Source organism: Pyxicephalus adspersus, chromosome 1 (genome assembly GCF_032062135.1).
Source record: "Pyxicephalus adspersus chromosome 1, UCB_Pads_2.0, whole genome shotgun sequence".
Classification (NCBI taxonomy): Eukaryota; Metazoa; Chordata; class Amphibia; order Anura; family Pyxicephalidae; genus Pyxicephalus; species Pyxicephalus adspersus.
In genome coordinates, this window is record NC_092858.1 from 32,153,561 (window position 1) to 32,177,294 (window position 23,734).

The window sequence follows — 23,734 nt, forward strand, 5'->3', positions numbered from 1 at the left end:
TTTAAAGCTTAGCAGCTTTTTTGCAAGTGTTACAAATAAGGGAAAAAGAAAAGGTGAGGGACTTTAAAGGCAGTATTTATATATATATATATATATATATATATATATATATATATGACTATGTTGCCGTGTAACTAACAGTTATAAAATTCAACAATACCAGTAACATTGAAAATTCTTTAATATAAAAATTAAAAACAAACAATAACACAACAAAACATGCAAACCACATATGCATGAATTATCCTCCATATAATTTATGAGGATAATTCATGCATATGTGGCTTGCATGTTTTGTTGTGTTATCATTTGTTTTTTATTTTTATATTAACAAATTTTCATTTTATTTTAAAATAAAGATGACATTAGGCAAATTATTGGTTCTCTTTATGGCAGCTTTTGGTTTTGTCAACAGAAAGTGCAAGTAGGCTGCATGACAAAGTTACACACATGTCAGATGTCTGCATTGGTCTGATTTTTTTTCCATACACATCGCTTTTATGTAGTTTATATTTTCTGTTTAAGGTTAAATTGTCAATTGTCAGTTAAAAGAAATTGAAGGACCTTTTGCTACAGGTTATATGTGCACCTACCTAATCCCCAACTTGTCCAAGTGCATGCAGGTTTGAAGAATAAATGTGTTATAGGGCCTTTAGGGTAATGGCTAAATGTAAAATGTAGTAGCCCATACTAAATCTACCAACCTTCGTTTTTCATTTTAGGTAATCTGATATCAGTTTGGCTATGTAACACTGCATTTTATAAAAAAAAAGATGAATATAGTGGATTTTTTTTCTGACAAGGTTAAACAATTACATTCACGTAAATATGCATATACCCATTCAGTAAACATGCATGCACGTACTCAGGTAACATAACAGTTATGATTCTTTGAATAATAAAATATGTGATTCACCAAATATATTCATTTGGGCCCAGTCTGAGCTTGTTTTTGCTCGTCTCTAAATATAAAGACTGCAATTTACCATTAAAGAAGTGCAGCTTTGGCCACCGGTTTTCAGAAAAAGACATATATAGTGCGCATACACCATGGACAGCCATCCCAGACCTTTTCATAAATAGCTATATAGCTCATAGCTATATATATATATATATATATATATATATATATATATAATAAAACATGTTAGAGAAATGGCAAAGACTGCAATTTTTTCACGCTTACCTTCTTCAGATCTACAAATGCATATTCCATGTCTCTGTGTTGGTTGATCTCATCTTCATACCTAAGGAAGATAAATAAATATTATATCATGAGATGTACAGACTAGTTGCAATATGTTGATATATTCGAATGCTAGGAATAAAATGTTGTGCAGTAGAATACTTTCAATTAGAAAGGTGTTCTAGCAATTCTTGGTGGACCCTGATAAAAAGAAGTGGGGGTGTCCTGTTTATTGTAATTCATCATGTCAGCTGTCATGATCCATTTTACTGAAAGGTTCTGTTGTAACCTCTGTTCTGACACAAATGGTGCTGACTTTCTTTAATACATGGAACAAAATTGCTTTTAGTACGTATGTAATAAGAAAACTACTTATAGAACTTTTATATTTTTAACTGGCTTTCAGTTGTATGTTTTTAATCTATGAAGCAGTATTATAAAAATTACATTACTTCTCTTTGTATGGGAGGTTTGCTCAACAATTTGTTGTGCACTCAATATTAGATAAGTATTTTATATAAGAGGAGGAGCTTACTTTATTCACTTGTGACCTTGGAAAGATAGAATGGTCTCTGGTCCCACTCCACAAAATGATTTGTGAAATGCCTACCCACTGGAATTTAATATTACCTTTGTTGGACTGCTTCCACAAGTGCATGTTATATGAAAGCTGGTCTTCTGCATAGAATATTCTGAAGTCCTTTTGACTAAAACAATCTGCTATAAAAGTGTCTTCACCACCTTCCAACAATGTTTCTTGTGAATGTATAGATTTCTGAGCTGTGCATATTTTTGTATTCATATCTTCTTTGTATACCAAAATCCCAGGTTCCCACAGTCTATAAAACATACTGGTTAGATTGGATGACTTCTAGCCAAAAGGGCTTTGGTTATATACATAAGTGTATGCTTGTCTATGTTAGACTGTGGATGGGACATTACATTGTACACACCTCTAGGTAGGCAACTAATGTGATTGGTTCTATATAAACTATAGAAAGACCATGGACTTGGTACTACAAAAAAAAAAAAAAAACATGCATATTTTCCAAGCAGCTGGGTCACACTTATTTTAACAGTTTTTCAAAGTTTTTATCTGTGTTAGCTTTATGAAGGTAAATCCTGTTCAGTAAAAAACATTTGTTGGATCAGGGCCAAAAACCCAGGATTCAAATTCATACTGTGGCTAGCCATTTTTTTCTTTCTGAAATTGAATCTGTACACCTGAAGGACCCATTCAAGGAAAGTGGATGAATGAATTGCTTGTGATTGTTCTATAGCAATAGTACAAGGTATGGTGTCTAGAAATGTTTATTTCTCAGCCGTTACTGAATAGCTATGTGTAATTAGTTATTTCTAAAGCAATGCTTTAGTTATTGTAAAAGATGAGCATTGCTTAAAGCCAACACTCATTTATGGATAATGAGTAATGCTGCTGCTTATAAATGCAATATATTAATATAGTTATATACTATTATTGGCAATTAAGAGACACAATTATGTTTTATTTTAAAGTACCAGTCCCTCCCAATGATTTGGTATTTTGCTGTAGAAGATTCACCAGTTAGAAGTTATATATATAACTATTTTACTGTGAATCAATTCAGCAGGTATAATTATAAATGAATAATTATTAAGACACTTTCTTATTACAGACATTATATGTTAATATTCCAAGTTTCATCTAACAACTATCCACTTAATGTTTCAGGAAGCACTAGGTCACAATATTGGTAGTTGGGAGATTGTTGATGTTTGTTAAAATGAGTTTATTTTGCATATCATTATAATGTTTATCATTGTTAAAGCAAACTTGTAAAAGCCAAAAACAAACCTTCAAACACCCAAGTATTGGGGTTTGATTAGGTTTGTAAAAACCATTGTGTATATGCAGAAAGTTGTCTTTTATGAAATTTGTATCCATAAACTATGTTTGATGATTTTATTCATGATTGATACCACTGAAACGGCCTGCTTATATCAACCCCAGTGCTTGGGTGTTTGAAGGTTCCTTTTTGGCTTGTGTTGTAGCAGTCAGCATTGTGCTTTTACTGGTTACTCAGCACTTCAGCTCTACTTCATACACTTGCTATAGATAAGAATACTTAAGTAGATTGCTGAACTTTCTGCCTAGGTCTGGACGCAGGTTTAGGGGTCAATAAAGACAGTGGTAACTTGAGGATATCGTGTGTATGGAAAAAAATAGAGTTTTTTTGTATATTTTTGAAGAAAACTATACATACAGAAAACTTGCATAGAGAAAGTAGCCTATGCACGCACATTAATTTTGGTGACAAGAACTATGTACCAAGTGTACAGCTGTAAACGTTGCAAAGAGAATACAAAAACCTGAGGTTGTAGATTCTGTGTAACACATTTCTAGTTTTTTGTTGTACCTTTGCTTGTCATTACATATTTTACTATATAGTCTGTTTGTACCTGTAGCCATCTTTTCTTATATTTGTGTGCGGCTGCTTTATGTCTGCTATGCTTACAATGTGGAAAACAAGATTGTAAAGAAAAGACAGGATGTTTTGATAAAAAACAGTCAAGCCTAGGAGAGATTCCTCCAGAAACTGTTTACATAAATTGGATCCTTCATTACTGGGTAAGTACTAGTGTGTGTCTGTGTAGTTAGGGGTGTGTCTGTATGTTTTTGTGTAGTTTCAATAACTAATTGTGTGTTTATGTCAGCAAAATAATATATGAGAAATCCTATGGAGAAGACCTAACAATCACATTGTAAGAACATTTCTGTAGGACATAAATTATCACATAGTTTAAAATAATTTGTCTTGAAACCTCTACTATTATAGTATGTTTTCACTATAGAATTGCAGAGACTGTAAACTTTAATGCCAGACAGCTTAATCTGACTGCTAAAGGGTAAAAGTAATTTTAAAACTTTTTAGATCTTTAATATATTTAGTAACATCAAGTAACTCTGTTATCTTCTTTAAAATAACTACAAATATTGTTTTCAATGCATTCACTTCACAGGCGCACATGCTTTCAGAATTGTACTAATAACAAAAAAGCATCAGGAATAAATGTGCATTCTGATTACTACAATCGGATGTCTGGAATCATATAGTACTGGGAGAGAGGGTTTAGAAGTTATGTATCTTATGTTTCCTTTGTATCCCTGGGGCTTTATTATTTTAAAACTGCAAATACATTTGTAACATTTTCTACATGGATTGGCCAAATTTCTCACTGCATAGTTGGTGACAAAGGTTCTGTTCCCTGATAGGAAGGTGTTATTGTCCAAGTAGATAAAAAAGAAAGAAAGCCTTGCAGTATGAGTTTATTCTCTGTAAGGCAGAATGTCAGGGTGGGCATCAGAAATAGAAATACATTTGCCAGCATTCAGAGAGAAGTTGGTCAGGACAGTGGCATTGATTTTGCAGCACATCATAATTTAAAAAAGTATTGTCACACCATATACTATACTTTTTTATATCCCAACAAGGGTGGCCCATAAGGGTTTGTGTATTCACACATAATACACACAAAGTAAGATTTAAAAGTATATTTTTCCGGCTGTAGCTGCCCTTTATTAAACTTTCACTAGCACCCCCATGCACCCAGCACTAACTTGTCTTTGACATCATTGACTGAATCCATCATGTCTAGCAGGCTTCTCTGGGTCTGGTTGTTTTTCTTGGTTACACTGTTGACTTGGCCAAGCAGCCGGCTGATATAAGACAGGTAAATTGGCTCTAGGTCTGTTTCGGTAGTATCTTCTACTTGCAGCATTGACCAGCGGTCTTCCAGGATCTCACGCTGTTTTTCCAGGTATCGAATCTGCAAAACAAGAAGTAACAGCATATTTAGATCATTAGTGTGTAGGCTGTTCCCTGACTTCTTAATCATATTTGTTATCCTACGGTGATATGTTTGTTGTCACCAATTCCTCATATCACATCACCCCATCAGATTCCAGCAGAAGATGTATATGCGTATGTCGTTATCTCATACTTCTGTCATACCTTGCTGTACTTATACTGTAAATAAAGGTCTCATTACATTCCTTATAAGTTTGCTAACATTCACACTGTGTTCAGTATGTCACTAACCATTTATCGTCAGGGGTGTCCTTAAACAGCTTTCAGGTCTCTGTACAATTCATGCAATACTATTCTTATTGTTGCTTTCCTTCAGATTTATTTTTAAAAAGTGGATTAAACACTTTTATGTATTTTTAGGCTTTAGTGGCACCTTCCCAACCCTAGAGGGGCAGCTCAAAGTACATCAGTGTTAAATAGAGATCTTAAAATCATACAATTGAGCACTTGAATAGACTATAAAATGTAGATTCTTACCTCAATCTTTGTGAGCCCTCCCCCAATATGCTGGATAGCTAAAATAGTGTTTTTCACATGAACTGTGTAAACATTGGCCCCAACTACTATTCATTATATTAGAAATATTGATGCATCCCATTGCAGTGATTCATTTTCTTTTCTGATTGATTTCATTCAATGCAAAAGGCTGGACTTGCACAGGATATTGAAGCAGAGCCTGCAACAAGCCACTAAACATAAAGGGTTTGCATATTCATGCATACTGGGTAATTCTATGTCCTAATTTTTATTCTCATATCAAAACCAATCTTATATCTTTCATACAAGTTCTTGTAGATTACTACTGCCATTGTTGGAGTCATGCCGCATTGTTTGGCCACATGCGGTTTGCTCATAGCTTCCCTGCAAATTCAAACAAATACCTATTGAAATTGCCAAAAAGTCCACCTACAATAGCTTCCTGTGATGGTGGCAACAATGCTGCACTGCTCAGAGCAGAGTTGCTTGTACTACACTGGGAGGATAGAAGGAGGAGCCAGGAGCCAGTGAGCAGAGGGACCTAGGAAGAAGGTCCACATGACTAAGAGATTGTGGTTATTTAAAATAAGTTTGGGGTCATAGAGAGTTCAGGAATGTGATTGGTAAGGGGGGCGGGTGGTTGTAGAGGCATGGAAGTAATTGAAAAAAGTTATATTTAAAGGTGCAACAAGAAGTGGGAGGCAGAGGTTTAACAGCAGGTGAAAGTTTCCCACCCTCCGACCCTTGAATTTGGGTTTGGGTTAGTACAGTGGTTTGGGGTCCTCGAGGGCAGAAAATACTGGTAATGTTATCAAGTGGGTGAAGGAACCATCTCTGGTATGGGACCTCTGCTGTAGAAAATGTAACATTGAGTGGACATGAATTTGTGGTGATGGGATAGTCTGCGGGTAGCTGATATCGTTCTCGAGGTGGTGGTATGTGCGTCTGGGAACAGTAAGGTATCAGTGTGGAGCAAATCCCAAGTTATGGTGGAGAAATTTTACCTTCGAGGACCTGGAAGCTCAACAGGTTTTATAAGGGTAACATTATATGCTAATATATGCTTATATGTTATTCTTGTTTGTGGTTGTTTGTGTAAATTATTAGGAATATGTTGTATTAAGAATATAATGTTGTTAATTTCCAACGGTATGTGGTAATAAACGGCCATTTGTACCATAAAATGTTGTGTGGTTATTTGAGGGTGTTTTGTCACAGCTACAATTTGCAAGCATATAGCTTGTCACTTAGCACCTGAAGGTAAAAGAAGTTTTTTTTTTTTATTTTCTTTATGAGGATTGTGCATCACAAAGCAACTAGTTTTGATACTTTTCAGCCCATCATTAAAAAGTTCCAACATCATCCTCTTTATGGGTTACTGTTGGTAAATGTTTTGTAATGCATCATCTATAGCAACAATGTTATCATTCCATTCACTCATTTCTCCTATTATTATTACACAGTATTTATATAGCACCATCATATTACACAGCGCTGTACAAAGTCCATAGCCATGTCACTAACTGTCCCTCAAAGGAGCTCACAATCTAATGTCCCTATTATAGTCATATGTCATTAATGTAGTCTAAGATCAATTTAGGGAGAAGCCAATTAACCTAACTGCATGTTTTTGGGATGTGGGAGGAAACCCACGCAGTCACAGGAAGAACCTGCAAACTCCATACAGATAGTGTCCTGGCTGGGATTCAAACCTAGGATCTAGTGCTGCAAAGGCTGGAGTGCTAACCCCTGAGCCACCGTGCTGCTCCTAGACTGCAAGCTTAATTGATCAGGGTTGTCTTTTGAGTTATTGGGCCTGATTAATTAAAGCTCTCAAAGTCTGAAGAAGATACACTTCCATCAGTGAACCAGGGTGATCCAGCAAACCTGGAATAGTTCTGGTACAGGATTGAAAACAGTTGCTAACAAATAGCAAATTACTTTTAAGAAATACTTTCCAGGTTTTGTGGATCTCTCAGGTTTACTGATGAAAGTGTATATTCTCCAGCCTTGGAGAGCTTTAATATATCAAGCTCATTTGGCTGGATTTATTAAAGTTCTCCAAGACCAGAGAAGATGGACTATCATAGAAGAACATGGGAGATCAAGCAAATCTGGCTTGATCTGGTAAAAAATTGTGAAGTATTATGAAGGCAAGATCCCAGAGGTGCTGGGTACAGAAAACAATACAAATAAATAAATAATAATTAAAAAAAAATAAAATTTCGGTTGCTTAAAATGCAAGCATTTGCACTTGAATAGGTATTCAAATGAAATTGCATTTAAATAACAAATATAGCACTTAAAAATGCTCATGGACGATCACCTTTAGTTTTCTATTTTTCTGTGTGATCCAGCAAACCTGGGTGCAAGATTTAGGGATAAGGCCATGCAAATTAAAGCAGAACCAAACTCATATTGTTGGAGTTGAGTTTTTGCCATAAACACTATATACACCTTATGCACCTCTCAGCAATGACGGGTCCAAGAAGCTGTCACCACTGCATCAACCAAAGCCACCATTTTTGTTGCTGATTTTTCTGGGTCAACCGCAATCCTTTTTGGCCAGTGGACGGCCACTGATGACCTAACTGCCACTTCTTCCTGGCAACGGGCTATACACTGCATAGTGCATGTAATGTGCAGTGTAAGCAAAATCACAAAAAACCACCAGGAGCTTGGGAATATATTTTTTAGCAAAGGAGTCTTTAAACATCTCTTCTGTCAATATCCTCTACTTCCTGTCGACTTTGTTTTTTTATTTTAGTTTTGCTGTAGGTTGTCAAATGCCAATGTCCCAGTGAGTGTAGAAGTATTTGACAGCTAAATAGCAGATGGTTCCAAATCTGGACTTCTGGACTTTCTTTTTTTTTTTTTAATTTCCAACTAATAATAAAATAATACTTGTTTTCTGTTCAGACACTTCCTGTGATGGAGTAACAAAACTTTATCCCTGTCTCCCAATTGCTTTCCTCTGTTGTGTCCTTAATTAAAGCGGAACTAAACTGAAAACAAAAAAAATTACATTTACCTAATCCCGCAGGTCCCTCGATGGCGCTGGTCCTTCCGACCATCCGGTCCCACGTTGTCATGGGATTTCTCTTTGTCCTGGCACAGAGGAAGCACTGGGTGCCATCATCTTCAGTCTTCTCTTCCAGTCTTCTTTCTTCGTCACCCAATCCTGCACTGCACAGGTGCGAAATCGGGTGGTGTAGCAGCTGTGAAGGGGAAATAAAAAGAGAGCTGATATCGCTGCACATGCGAGATCAGCATCCCTTTCCCCTAGAAGGAAAAATGCCCCTCTGTGTATGCCGAGATCAGGAGCAGCCAGAACCTTCCAAAATCCTGGGAGGTATCCTGGGAGGCTCTGCACTCCCATTAAGTTTGATCGGCGTTGCACTTAAAAAAAAAACACAACATTTTTACTGTATATAGAAAGGTTATCTTCACTTCTATGTCAAGTAAAAAAGTTGAGTTTAGGTACGCTTAAATGGCCTGGTCAATGCACAATGCACAAACATCATCCTCTGTTGTCACTAACAGGAAGCTGATCCAAAACAATGCTATTCACTGGCCAATAATGAACATGTAAACAGGAAGTGGGTAAAGGAAGATGGAGGACTTCACAGTGCTAAGATAAAAAAGATTAAAAAACAGTATTTTTAACATAAAAAATGGCAATTGTTTATGATACTTAGTGCTTGGGGAGTATATGTTGTCTAGATCAGACTGAAAATCTAATGTAAACCATCATCCTACCAAAACGAATGATGATAACATGACAATTTAGCACATATGATGAATAATACATGCTATACATAAATACAGAGAGACTACTGCAACATTTACACTTAGTTTACACTTCCTTCTTAAATTTCAACCATGAAGTAGAGTTCTCACCATCCGCCCTTCCCATTTCACTCACCTTGTCTCTAAAAGACATCAGTGCGGCACTCAGCTTGGCCTCTGAATCATCTTGATGGCTGAGCGTTGTCTGGGCATCAGAAGATATGGTGAGCTTGGATTTCAAAACCTCTTCAAATGCCTGAGACGAATAGGAGCGATCAGTGGAAGTAGTGATACAGGATTCAGTTGTGTAACTTTCTGACAGTGCAGGGCTTGGAGACGAAAGTTTCCCCCCATTTAGAGATTGCCAGGGGGGCACGTCATGTTGGAAGGTGTTAGAAAAAGAAGCCATTTAGGGTAGTTAGTAAACTCTTCTTGAGCTCCAGTAACAAAATCTTTTTTACTGTGTGTGGAGAAGTGGCTCTAGAGCGGGAGAACACACTGCCTGGGTGTGCCTGACACAGGGAGAGGCTGCAATTACCAGTCGACTGAAAAATTAGAGTGGGGTGTCAGCCATTCGGTATGCTAATATACCACACAGAAAAAAATCCCTCGCAAATGCTGCATTAATGTTTATGTGCCCATTGTGAGTGAGGAGCGTTTTAAGAATTAGAGCAATGCAGCACAAGCAGCCATTACTTTAAGGAATTCTCTAGACAGACAAACAGCACTTGTGCATGCAAAGACAAGTAGGAGAGGCATTTCACAAGCACTGTAAAAAAAATTCTTTTAGCTACAGGAACTAAATCACATCATTTACTATAGATCCAAAACAAAAATAGACATAAATGGGGGTTGTTTTATTCAGGGATGTGCACAAGAGTGTGCAGAAGTCTACAGACACCAATCAGAATCCTACAGGGGAGATTCATCACCATCGTCACCAACAAAGAACTGGAAAGTTTTTGTACCTTCCCTAGAGCAAGTGGTAACATTCCCTTCATTCTGGAATATTTCTTCTAACTTCCAGTTGTATCCCTGAGATAGGAATTGAAGGGAATTTTGCCAGGTTGCAAATATAAACTAACACAGGTTTTAACCCTTTCATGCACTATGCAAAACTGATAAAACAAAATTGGACTGTACTTACATTTTAGGACTAGTATTTAGCCCAGGGAAAAAAAACTTATTATTAGAGCTTCATATCAAAAGAGGAACAATGTGTTCACTGGTAATTAAAGTGGTAAAATTTAAAATTATAGTGTAAAAGGGGTCAACATTGAATAAGTCCCGTTAAAAAAAAAAGACAGAACAGGTTAAATAAAGCAGGTATTTTATCCCTTTGCAATATGTGGTTCACCTCTGTGTCTATGCTTATTGTTCTTTTTTTTTCTGCCTATGTTTAATTTAGAAAATTAATAAAAAATTACAAAAAAAACAAGCACCTACCTTTTTTTTGCAGTAAAGTGACATTTTAAAAGCTGTCAAAGCTTTACTTTAACCTACTCTTTAATTCCGCACCACCATCTCACTTCCTGGCATCTACTCCCCTTCCATCAACAGTATATTGTGCATCTCACAGTGACCTCACCTCTATCTACTAACAGCCAATATCCTTTCTATTTATTATAGGAGCGAACGCTCCACGCTGTACAAGCTCATATACTATGAACAGATGCTGGAACAGATCCATTCCAGGTTTGCTGGATCACCCAGTTTCACTAGTGAAAGTGTACCCTCTCCAGCCTTAGAAAGATTTGATAAATCAGGCCCAATAATCCAATTTAAGTGTTTTTGTAAGGGAAGTGTTTCTTATTTTTAAATTTTTCTTTATGGAATATTTTTTTAAAGATAATTTGTTTTTTTTTTTCTTTTTTTTTTGTCTTTATCCTACTGGGGATACCTCCTTTGCTTCCTGTCTCAGGGACACAAAACTAATATTTTTAGATTGAATAGAAATCACTCAATCAAATGATTTTCTCTTACCCTGTGTATTGACTGTAAAAGTATAAACTGGGAATATAAAGAGAAGGTAAATCTTCCTGGTGGGGACATTGGAAAATGGAGAATTCACCTAAAACAGGGGCTGTTATCTCATTAAAAACACACGGGTACAAGGCAGATGAGTTTTGACCTCTCAATTACTGTGATCCTCCATTATATTTCAAATGTGACCACCTGTATTATAATTCAAATGTGACCACCTATACCAGTTTGATGGCTTTTTATCCTTGTGCACACAACAAGAACACACACAACAAAGCTGTTTTTTGATTGCCTGCGTTTGGGTACTTATTACTATTTATCTACCTAAACATTCCTAAACATTTTGAATAACTAAATTCTGGGTAAGAAATTAGATATATGTATAATAAAACAAGAAAAACTGCTCTGGTTGACTAAGTTGGAATACTCACTGGATGTATTACCAAAAATTAGATTATGAGGTGTGACTTTCTCATGTGTTGATTGACAATTAGTCACGTGTTCACATGATATAGTTATCTTTCTCAGTGCTCTGCTAGCAAGGTTGACTCAGCACCCTATTACACTTTCTTTATCCTACCAATTATACTGTAGTAGTCTCATAAATGTTTTACAGTTCATTTTTCATTTTTATCTATAATAATAAAAAAAATTACTTATTGTTTTATATGTTCTGTACCTAGTTGTTTTTTATAACTGTGAACATTGTTTGTATTGTAAACGTTCTGTAGTTCTCTGTACCTAATTATTGTTGTCTTTTTTTTTAAAATGTAAAATAACTATTTACAACAGAGAATTGCGAATAGGCCTCTCCTTATTGTGAGCTTTTTGTATTCCGAGATTCTGTTTTGAGTTCCCTAAGGATTTGGGGAAGGTGATAATTTGAAAAAATTAGTTGAGATCACCTGTCTCTAGTCAAATGGGCCGAAGAACCACCATAGTTCGTGGATGGGTAACATTCCTGAGGAGGGACAAGGTTCAGGTGACCTCTGAAGACATTTCAGCTAAAGACTTAAGCTACATACACGTCAGATAATAGTCACCCAAAACAAAGGGTTGTGCTGTCTTCAATTATCCACTGTGGCACATTGAATAATGAGGAGAACAGAGTGGGGTGCTGATCACTCATCATGTCCCCTTTCCAGTGAATATATCGGTGTTGTATGTGTGAACATACTGCACATGTGTACAGCACTCGTTTGTTCATCAATTGGACATCTGTACGAAGCTTTAGGCTAAGATCAATTAGCTAAAGCAGAAAAAAAAAAAAGTTAGTGTAAATATTGTGGAAGCCTGTACAATTATAATAGTTCAATATTAAATGAACAGATTTAACCTGTGCAAAGAAAAGTTATTATACAATATTCTGTAAATATAGAAATGCTGCAGTAATATGTTTTGAAAATCTGGTTGGATCTGTCACCCATATTTTTTTTTTGCTGTATGTTCCTTATGCTCTGTCCTGGCCAGACTGTCAGTGTGATTGCCAGACTCTTTAATCTGTTGCATGTATTTTCTCATATGCATGTCCCCCACCTGTCGTTCATCTAGGCACTGTCTATGAATAGTTAGGAATGATATCTCCTATTACTGGTGCATTGTGTACAATTATTCTGGCTCACCCATAGTGTTTTCTAAATATATCTTGCAATGCCCTGTGTCGTAATAACGTCCTGATTTTTCTACTACCTCTTCCTTAATTCATAGCCCAAGAATGCTTCAACCCCTATAAATGCTAAATATTTGCTAGTTTAAACTGCTAATTTGTATAAGATGTAAAGCAAACATCTAGAAACTTTTCTAGAAGACATTTTATGCTGGACAGTGTGCTGTCTAAGCCTAAAATCATTGACAAAGGTCTCTTGGCTGAAGACAGTATAGTGAAAATGTAGGGTTATACACAGCTTTATTCCACGGCTCCATCAGCATTCATGTCCATGAGGTTTATGGATTGTAAGGCTTTCCTAAGGAATGGTAATACATACTTGTTATATCGGTGGGTTATATCAATTACAGCGCTGGGTTCCAGGTTCGAATATCGGCCAGGACACTTATCTGCATGGAGTTTGCAGGTTCTCCCTGTGTTTGTGTGAGTTTCCTTCCATATTCCCAAACCATGCAGTTAAGTTATTTGGCTTCCCCCAAAAATTGGCCTTAGACTGTAATAAAGACATATGACTGAGGCAGGGACATTAGATTGTGAGCCCCTTTGATGGACAGCTAGTGACATGACTATGGACTTTGTACAGCTACGTGTAAAATGTCAGCACTATATAAATACTGTGTAAAAATAATATGTATTGAAAAATCATGGGTGTGTGAACAAACTGTAATCCTTTCTTTATCTGTGGAGAAGAAGGTGGAAATTGTTAATTCACAAGCTTGCTTTGTACCATGGGCAGGTCCAGATTTCTGCTAAGGCTAAATACGGGCGGCCTAACAGGATTGAAATCACGCCTTTCATAAATTGAAATACTGACAGTCAGTAGGTAATTCTGCTTTATATTAAACAATTCCAGACCATTGCCATCCTGGTGATACATCTTTGTTGCTACCCTAGCACAACCTGTGCATATTTGTTGTACACTTACAACTCTGGGTCTAAGACTGATGGCAGAGAAGAATATGGTACAAGTGCTTTTTTTAGAAGTGATTTGGAGTAGGAAGTGTGTCGTTCATTCTCTGTCCTACTCCAGCATGTCTTATGTGGTTATAATGACTGACCTTGTTATTGTAATAATAAAGTGAACTAAAGTTCCACTTTTAAGTTTGTATGATCAGATAGGTCATTATTTCAGAAAGGCACAAGTGTTGTCCCTCCTGCAGTAAGGTGTCTTATCTGCCTGCTAACTCTGGAAACAAAGCTGAGCTGTGCATGCACCAGCATGAACTTTGGCTGCCAGGGAAACCTGGCAATCCTGGCTTCCCCTGCATGTGGCTGGATGAATGAACTGGATGGAGATCATCTAGAAGAGAATGAAGATGGCATCAACCAGTGCTGCAAAACGGATACGCGAGACACATAAATTGAGTTCCACTTTTAGCTGAATGAGGTATTAGCTGAATGACAATTAGCTCAGATAGACAGGGAGGAAGAAGAAAGTTGGGCTAGGGAAAGTAGACAGTAGAAGCACAAATCTGGTGTTCCCTGGGGGCATCTCTTGCTTCAATGTACAGAATAAATAATTTGAGGATTTTTCATATGTCTTAGAAATCATCACATCAATCATAATTAATCTCTTATTTGTGTCTAGAAGCCCTACAATTCTCAAAAGATCTGGGAGGATTGTCTACCCCAAGCCCATGGATTTACTATACTACATCCCTACTCCGACATGTTTCTGTATAGGAAACATTTTATTATCGCACCTACTACATAGCCTTTGTATAACTATTCAAAGAAAATAATCTATTACAGTTCTAGTAAAGTAGTATCCTTTGTATACCATCATACTCCAAATCCCCCATTATACAGCTGATTTGGATGGCTTGGGAATCCTCATAACACATATTGAGAATCAGAGATACCATTAAATACACCTCATCATGGTCCAATGACCTTCTTCCAGAAGTTCTGAAGAATAGGGGTTTGGAAAAAGGAAGAGTTTGGGTGTGAGGGCCAATTTTATTATTGCAGCATCTTCTGATAGACTACTCATGTGACAAAAACATGCTCCACCAATTTAGTTTGGATCCACCAGCCTGACTATCACTCCACCTCTTGTTTTTGTACTTTAAGTTGATAAGCACTAAAGGCTTTTTATACTTAATATACACCTACCTGCTCAGCACATTTCTGCCTAAAGTATTCCAATTCTGAAAACAGGGATGGGAGGTATACCTTGGTCCTATCTTGAAAGAGATCTGGGACGATATAGTGCAAGCACTGTCACAAGTATTTCCTTCCAAATCTCAAATGTCTTTCTTATACATTGAGGAGAGAAAAGACTTATTCTAATAAAGTTGGTCCCAACCAGACAAGCCTATTGAACCTACATACCTACATTTTTATTTTCTTTTGTAGCATACAACTTTAACCTAAAGCAGAAAAAAACTCCTTGGTGAGGATGAGCTTTTGCCATAATAGTTATGCACAGTTACATACTTTCAAATTATGGCACACACCTACCTGCTGTTTTTGTGCCAGCAAATATAGGTCCAGAATCCTGTAACTGCTTGAACACTACAGCCGCCATCTTTGCTGCCAACTCTTCTGGCTCAACTACAGTCTATTACATGACCATGCACAGGAGTTACATTGTCTTCACTATGTAAGGTATTCATGGTAGTGGCAACAATAAAGCTGGGCTCCCTTCTCCATGCACTTTGCATGACTCTTCTGCCAAAAATGTCTTGTTGATTTTTTTTTTCCAAAGAGTTTATTTCAGCTAAAATTAAAATGCTAAGGACAAAACGAGTAAATCTGTTACACCTAGTATTTATTATCTTTAGTAGCATGCAGCTAGGAAACAAAGTTTTTTAATGTAAATTAACCAACACCCCTAGCTTTGTCTTCATTGTTTTCAGTGTTTGTGACGTACTACAAAAAAGTTCTTCATTAATAGAGGACATCCAGAAACTTTGTTTATGAAAGTGAAACACTACCAAATAGTACCGATGAAAACATAGAGAGTCTTGGACATACTTCATAAGGTTGTGTGTTCCAGTGCCAAAGGCAATATGGAGGGATGATGTGGAGTTATGTGAATAGAAGAGGCTATTGTGCTGTTCCAATATCTGTTTGTTAGCTTCATAATTAGCTTCATAAATTAAATATATGTTTGTGTGTATGTGTTAATTGTTTTCGAAAGTTCTAGTTAGCGTAGGAAAGGTCTCTTCTCTAGCTGTCTTGGGAACCACTATCACCAAGACCAAAAGTTAAAGAAATCTATAACTAAGCTGTTGCCAAAAAATAATTAAAAAGGAAATCTTTCAATGTAAACACATAGGATCAAATGCATAAAAGCACATTTTCTTAAGCCCTGTACTGAGATTGGACAGACATCAGATGATTGTCGCTGGAAACCATCTTTTGTGATCATTTCCACTAACATATGATGGAATGAGCACCGTACACATAATGCTTTCCTGTTAAATAGAGAGAGCGGGGGGGTGGGGGGGATGAGCGAGTGGCATCATAGTAGTCCATAGGTTTCCACAGTGGTTCTTCCCGCCGTGATAGGTTGATTGATGACACTACACATGTCAGATATTCACCAGAATCCTCTGATGTGTGTACAATGCTTCACTTTAAAGACATTTACTACTATACTACAGGACAAAAGGTAAAAAGAAGTCTTTCAAATAAACAAAACTTTAAGTTAAATTTGAAAAGAAAAACAGTTCACCAACACCTAATTTTTATTTTTCTTGAATCGATATTTACAATCTTATATATGTAGTACCAGTGTATTGGTATAAAATATGTCCTAGGAAAAGCTACCTGACACCCAATACTTTTTGTCTCACCCTCTACTTAGTGTTAATAACCAACTCATACTTTAAAAAGCCAATCATTTCCACAGTTCTCCCCCTTCCTGTAATCAAATTCTTCATATACCCTCTTCCAGAGCCCATGTGTTAAAGTGCAGATTATAGACCTGAAGATTGCTCTTAGGCTACGTACACCCTTGCAATGGTTCTCATCCGATAATCGTCTCAGGGCCGATATCAGACGAGAATCTGGCGTGTGAACAGCGCTTGTCATCGTTTGTGGACCTGCCAGGACGGTCGTTCGGACGATGGGCGACGAACGATCTTAATGGAAGTGAAGGGGGAGAGCGCACTGCAGGTTGCCGCTCTGTCATTCTCCCCCTCCCCCCTCAATAGAGCAGAATGGTGCTTTATGTACAGCGCTTGTTCATGCATCATGCAGTAGTTTGTCGTTGGAAAGGATCATGAAAGATTCTTTCCAGCGACAATTATTGCTTGTGTGTATGCAGCCTTACCCACACAATTACTTTCCAAACATTCTATATTTTCTGATAAGCAGGGAGCCTGTGGAGTAGTATTCGCTATACTCTCTAGGAATGTTTACAAACTGATGCTGAAGGCATAACTCTTATGTCCTTGTCAGTAATGAGGTTAAATTGTAACTAAGTGAAAAATGTGTATTTTTTTAGATTGGGATAGGGTGATGGGGGTATAAACCCCCCTGTCAGGTTGCAGTTGCTGTCTGTATCCCTGTTTGAGTTCTCTAGATTGCTTGATCTTGCCTGTCCTTTCTGAAATTAACAACCTGCCTGCTCAAAACTTTTATTACACCATAGTCTCGCCTAATGTAGCCTTGTTAGTCACCACCAGGTCCTACAAAGGGTTTGTCCCCTTATCCCTAATTGGCCAGAGGCCCAATAAAACGTCCCCGTGATGAGCTTGTGATATCACTTATTTCATGAACTAATGTAAGTGTGATTTACTGTTGTTAAACTTTTGTTGGCCCACTTTCATTAGACCTTCTGCTGCCTTGGCCAACCCATGCCTAATCTTTTGATCGTATTACCTTTGTCTCTGCCCCTTGACCCAGTCTAACCTGCCCCCTCTCCCCCCAAAGACCATACTTTGTGCACTCAGTCCTGGGGGGGATCTGAGTGCTGGGGCTGAGCAACTAACCTCCCAAGGCTATATGGAGGCTTACTATAAGTAAGACTGAAGGATTAACATCTGATAAAGCACTGGTACTAAGCTTCCATAATGGAAATATCTAAAATTAAATAAATGAATGGGGTGGGCCAGGGACAGCTCAGTTGGGGCGGAAAGGGTAGGATTATGATAAATGTTAATCAGCCAGGAAATAGGGTGGGCTATTTCTGACTTGCTACAGTTTCTAATGCACATTGTAAAAAGCTGACTGTATATAGTGAAAACAGAGTAAGCTATTTCAGTACAGGAGAGGAGCAGGTACAGCTGTGCTAGACTGAAGGCATGCCTATAGTTCACCTTAAAAATGACTTAATCAGGGAGTTTGCATGGTCTCCATGTGTTGTGTGGGTTTCCTACATGCATACCACTTTCCCCATATGGATATGGATGCATGATAAACAAATTATAAATTAAACTAAAATAAATATTTTTTATATTCACTATCATATGCAGACTGTGCAAACTGGAAGTGTGCTGCACTTAGCATTTCACTGTAAAAAGAATTTGGCTTTGATATACGTAAAGCAGAGCATACAATTATAATTACTGGTTAAACTAAGTAGGACAATTCTGTCTGGCAGATAAACTGATCATAACTAGAATAAAGTTATCTTTTCTTACTTCTACAATCCATCTGTATAAGATATGATCTAAATATGTATAGTTGCTGCAACTAGCACTTTTGTGTTGTAAAATAATAGGAATTGTATTTTTACCTGGATAATATTACCTTGGGACAAAGGCAGGTAGAAGAACTATATGGGCAGGTATTTTTTATATGCCAGACAGTAATTTCATGTTAAGAAAGCATTTTAACCATTTCAAGGACTGACTGTATGTGTTGTATGGCCCAAACAGTTTTTGCAGTATATTTTTTTGCAAAATAATGGAGACATCATACGTTTGTTTTTTTGTTTGTTGTATTCCAGCTATCTAAATTTACTGGAACAAAAACAGTAATCTTTCATTGGGGATATATATTCCGGTGAAAACTATTTAAAATGAGAATTCCATTATCTCTCCAGGATAAAAGGTAAAGTGAAATCTTCCTAGATGTAGAGCAAATATAAACATGTTACATTAAACAAAATGTACAAATTTTAAACTACATTGTTATTCCATTTATTACAGTCTGCTCAGTTGAGGGACTTTAATTTTTTCAAATCCAGCACCAGCAGTATTAGTCAGATGGAGTGATCTCTTGCCAACAATTACCTCAAACTTTTAGCAGAGCAAGAGAGAGAGCTCTGCCGGAACTTTGATTTATTTGTTGGGCAGGCGATCACTGTACCTGACAAATGCTGCTGGCTGATGGCTACAGGTGCTTGAATTGGAACTCAGAATTTTACCAATCCAAGTTTTGATCCAACATTACTTTACCTGTCATTTGCAAGTATAATAATTCCACTGAAACAACAATGGAAAATGTCATTGCCAAGCACCCAGTTTAGCTGAATAATGACAAGATCTTAGCTGGGCTCCTGTCACTGAGTTCATCCAGTACTGCAAGGAGTTAGATGAGAACAGCTGTCCCCAGCTGCTCTCTTGTGTGATTGGCTGATAGAATATAGGGAATGATGACAGGGTCAGCTAAATGTAGGCAGTTTATATTCAGGACAACTTTTGGTCATAAACATATGGCAGAAGGCGTTCTATGTTTCTGTTTGTTTTTACATTCATCAGTGCTTGGGTAGTATATAGATATGGCCTGTGGTTGGTCATTAGTACATTAGTGATTAAGCATATTCCTGTAAACTTAGCCCCAAAAAACTAAAGCCCAGCTAAAATTAAACAATGCAAAATCTCAAAGTAATCATGTTGATTAGTCTAAATAATAAGAATTACTATTTGAAACGGGACTTTTCAGTTTCAAATCAATTGTTTAGGTGCTTGTCTGTATTATATAATACTGATTTGCATTCTTTTGCCTTTTAGTTTTCTGTTAACAGATTAACATCTTACAATTGCTCATGAACTACAAGTCCCAATTCCCCATGCTGACACATAGGCCCTGATTTACTAAAGCTCTCCAAGGCTGAAGAGAATACACTTTCTTCAGTGAAGCTGGGTGATGCAGCAAACCTGAAATGGATTTCCTAAAATCATTTACTATTTGCTAGCAAATGTTTTAAATCCTGGACCAGATCCATTTCAGGTTTGCTAGATCACCAAGCTTTACTGGTCAAAGTCTATTCTCTCCAGCCTTGGAGAGCTTTAATAAATCAGGGCCATAGTTTCTATATAATCCTGGGATGATGGGAAATGTAGTCTAGCACTCATTTTATTTTTACTTTGTGTGTCACATGGCCATACCCAATCCCCCCACTGGCTGAATTCAGGGATGAGAAGAAATGAGCTGTAGCGCAATCTGAAAGCACATGTGGCTCAGGAAACAGAAATTATGTCCATCATTTTACTTCTATAAACTGTTTGTAATCACTTGGCCTCAACCTGATTCTTTTTACAATGTGCAGTGTTAGATTGAGTTAGGCAGTAGGAACACAGCTAGACTTTACACACAGTGTAACATAATATAGTGGTATATATAAGTAAAATACAGTGCTATTAATAGTAAATGTATTTATCTGTTTTATTAAAGCTATTAATGTTCATAAAATAAAAAAACACATTTATCATGTTTTCATAAATTAAGATGCCAGGACTATATAAACAACAGGAACTTTTCATAGTATTATGACATTTATTACTTTGCCACATTGCATAGTCACAATAAAACAATGGGATATAAACGGCCATGGAAATGTTTTCCACATTTGTAATTACTAGCTATAGTATGAGAATATTTTAATCCAGGTAAATGATCTGACTGCACATGTCATATTATGGAACCCGACCCCACCCCAAACTGACAGCTCTGTGCCATTTTCTGGACAAAATTTACAGAAGGTATGGAAAGTTACACATAATTGATATTTCTTAAAAAAAACTTGAAAACATTTCATATGCTTTTTTAATTGCAGCACTGAAGATCTAAAGATAAAAGACCACCCAGTACCATTTTTGTTCTGCAGCTGTACAAACCTGGCTACACATTAAAGAAAGTGATACACATTTAATGGAGTTGTTCAGCCTTGGTTAAGGATGTAATTAGATAGTTGATATGAGTGTGCAGTTTACTGAAATTATGTCATTTCTTAACCTGTTTACATAATTACTGAATTTGAGCAATTTTGTATAATCCTAAACTTACATGCTATTTGTATTGTAGAATGAAAACTTCTAAGGTCATGGTCATCATGTTTTTCTACTGCTCATCCTGTTGAGAGGGCATGCACAATGGCTGCATTTTTACTGTCTACAAACCACAATGGCACTTGTGGAGCATTGATAAACATAATTAAGGTCCTGTCCATGTCAAAGAAATTATATTTTGTTGGGCATCTTTAGTATCGCCCTGGAATACCCATCTGTTGTGGTTTGTTGGATGCTAGTAAAAGGCATCTTGAGTTGTAGTGTGAAATAAGTCTTTCTGTGGCACTACTTAAGAGTAGAATTACCCCTATTCCCAACTGACCCTCATAAGGTGTGCAAACGGTGTGTTGAGGGGTTACGGATGTGGACAAAGGGAACATGTGAAAAGATGCCATTTGATATACCTATGGTTTGGGGAGAGCCAGGAGATCGTTATTTTTGTATAGTGAAAACTTCAGGTTATAACAAGAAAAATAAATGTAACATAGAGTATCCTAGTCTACCATTGGCTATACGCCCAGTGGCTCATTCAGATTAAATCCCAGTGCCGGTTTTCGTTACACTAGCCTCTCTGAAGAACATGATTATGGTGATCAACTAGGTGACAACAATGATGAAGAGTTTGAAATTGAAGGGGACTGTTTGTAAGGGATTTGATCAGCATGAGTTGAGTGATTTGGCACGTGATTTAGGACTATCGAAGAAGGTACGAAGATATTGTACTTTTGAACCAGAGAAATTGCATTTCTGTAGTACTTTAGAACTGACAGTGGCTTTGTGTATTGCCATAACATACCTGGTTTGTTGGAGGAATTGGGAATTCCAATCTATAACTCAACTGAATGGTGACTATTCATCGATAGCTCAAAGCGGAGCTTAAAGTGTGTCCTCCTTTACAATGGCTATATATTTGGGTCAGTCCCAATTGGCCATTCAGTTTCTCTTAGTGAAGAATATGCAGACATAAAGAGAATCATTGAGTTGTTGCAATATCACCAACACAATTGGGTGATCTCTGTGGACCTTAAAATGGTATGCTTCCTTCTTGGTCATATGGGACAGCAGAGCCCATGAGAGGCATTGGGTGGAAAGGAATTGGCCTCCAAGATCTGCCCTAAAACCAGGTAATCCAAACATTCTGCATGAGCCACTTGTTGATAGAATGAATATTATATTCCCACCTCTGCTGGGTCTGATGAAGCAATTCGGTAAAGCTTTGCCAACTGAAGGAGACTGTTTCAAGTACCACATTTTGGCATTTCCTAGCCTGTCATTTAAAAAAATAAAGGGCGCTGTGTTTGATGGTCCACAGATTCAGCAACTCGTCAAAGATGAACCTTTCATCAGGACAATGTCAGAAGTTGAAAGGAATGCTGGTTTATCTTTTAAAGTCAAGTTCAAAGTCAAGGACTTGATGATGGCCGACTATTGTTGGAGCATGCAGTGGGATTGTCCTAACACTGAACACTCCAGGAAGGCGTACATTTTTACCTTTACCCTACAATTTTCAAATGTTACTGTAAAAAAATGTCATAGAGTAACAATAAATCCTTTGTATGAACAAAAGAAATTTAAATAAACAGTACATTCAAGTTATTATTTCATTATTTTATCATTGTATGTTTTTTGACAGAAATAGAGGGTACACTGTATCGTAAAAACTGTATGTGATAGCAAAAAAATAGGGTCATTTCTGGATTCACCACCCAAAAATTTGTAAAAAACAAGTGTAAGATCTAACTCAACAAAAAGTACATTCCCCAGTGTTATACAGTTAGGTCCATAAATATTTAGACAGAGACAACTTTTTTCTAATTTTGGTTCTTTACATTACCATAATAATTTTAAACAAAACAACTCAGATGCAGTTGAACTGCAGACTTTCAGCTTTAACTCAGTGGGTTGAAGAAATATATTGAACAAAAATGTGAGGAACTAAAGCCTTTTTTTTTAACACAATCACTTCATTTCATGGGCTCAAGAGTAATTTGAAAAATTAAAAAGCTGAAAATAAAATGTTCATTTCTAATACTTGGTTGAAAACCCCTTGCTGGCATTGACAGCCTGTAGTCTTGAACTCATGGACATCACCAGATGCTAGGTTTCCTCCTTTTTAATGCTCTGCCAGGCCTTTACTGCAGCGGCTGTCAGTTGCTGTTTGTTGGTGGGCTTTTCTGTCCGAAGTTTAGTCTTAACCACCTTGCCGTTAAGCCCGAGCATGCTCGGGCTAAAAACTTTTGCAATTATGGTTAACCCCGAGTTTTTGTCATCAGGTGGTTAAATGTAAACAAATGTTATGTTGCAATCCGATTGTCATACATTGTATGACAATCGGATTACAACTGAAAGGAAATACCCACCCAGTGTCTGCAGCTCCTATTGCTGGTATCTGTAGTGAGATGTATAGCACAATGCAGAAATCCTGCATTGTGCTGTGCATCTCTCCGGAGATACGAGCAGCTTCCAGCGTGTGCCTGTGTCTCTGTGTGAGGCACGCAGGGAAATCCCCCCCCTCACATCACTCGGAGGATGAGTCATCTTCCAGTGATGTGTTTGGTGATGTATGGGGGTGTGTCAGGGAGGGAAATTTAAAAGCAGA

The 23,734-nt window shown here is 37.1% G+C and overlaps 1 protein-coding gene across 3 annotated transcripts in view; it reads right to left on the reverse strand.

Annotated features, from left to right (window-relative positions):
- LOC140326731 (keratin, type II cytoskeletal 80-like) overlaps positions 1-23,734 on the reverse strand; it is a 95,263-nt gene that overhangs the window by 19,262 nt on the left and 52,267 nt on the right. For 2 of the 3 annotated variants that reach the window (XM_072405617.1, XM_072405609.1), the window contains 2 exons: positions 4,785-4,993; positions 1,187-1,247 (listed from right to left, as the gene is read on the reverse strand). In XM_072405617.1, the coding sequence (XP_072261718.1) occupies positions 1,187-1,247; positions 4,785-4,993 (270 nt within the window). Of the gene's footprint in view, positions 1-1,186; positions 1,248-4,784; positions 4,994-9,436; positions 9,810-23,734 lie in introns of those variants that run through there. The other variant, XM_072405601.1, reaches the window with a different exon arrangement.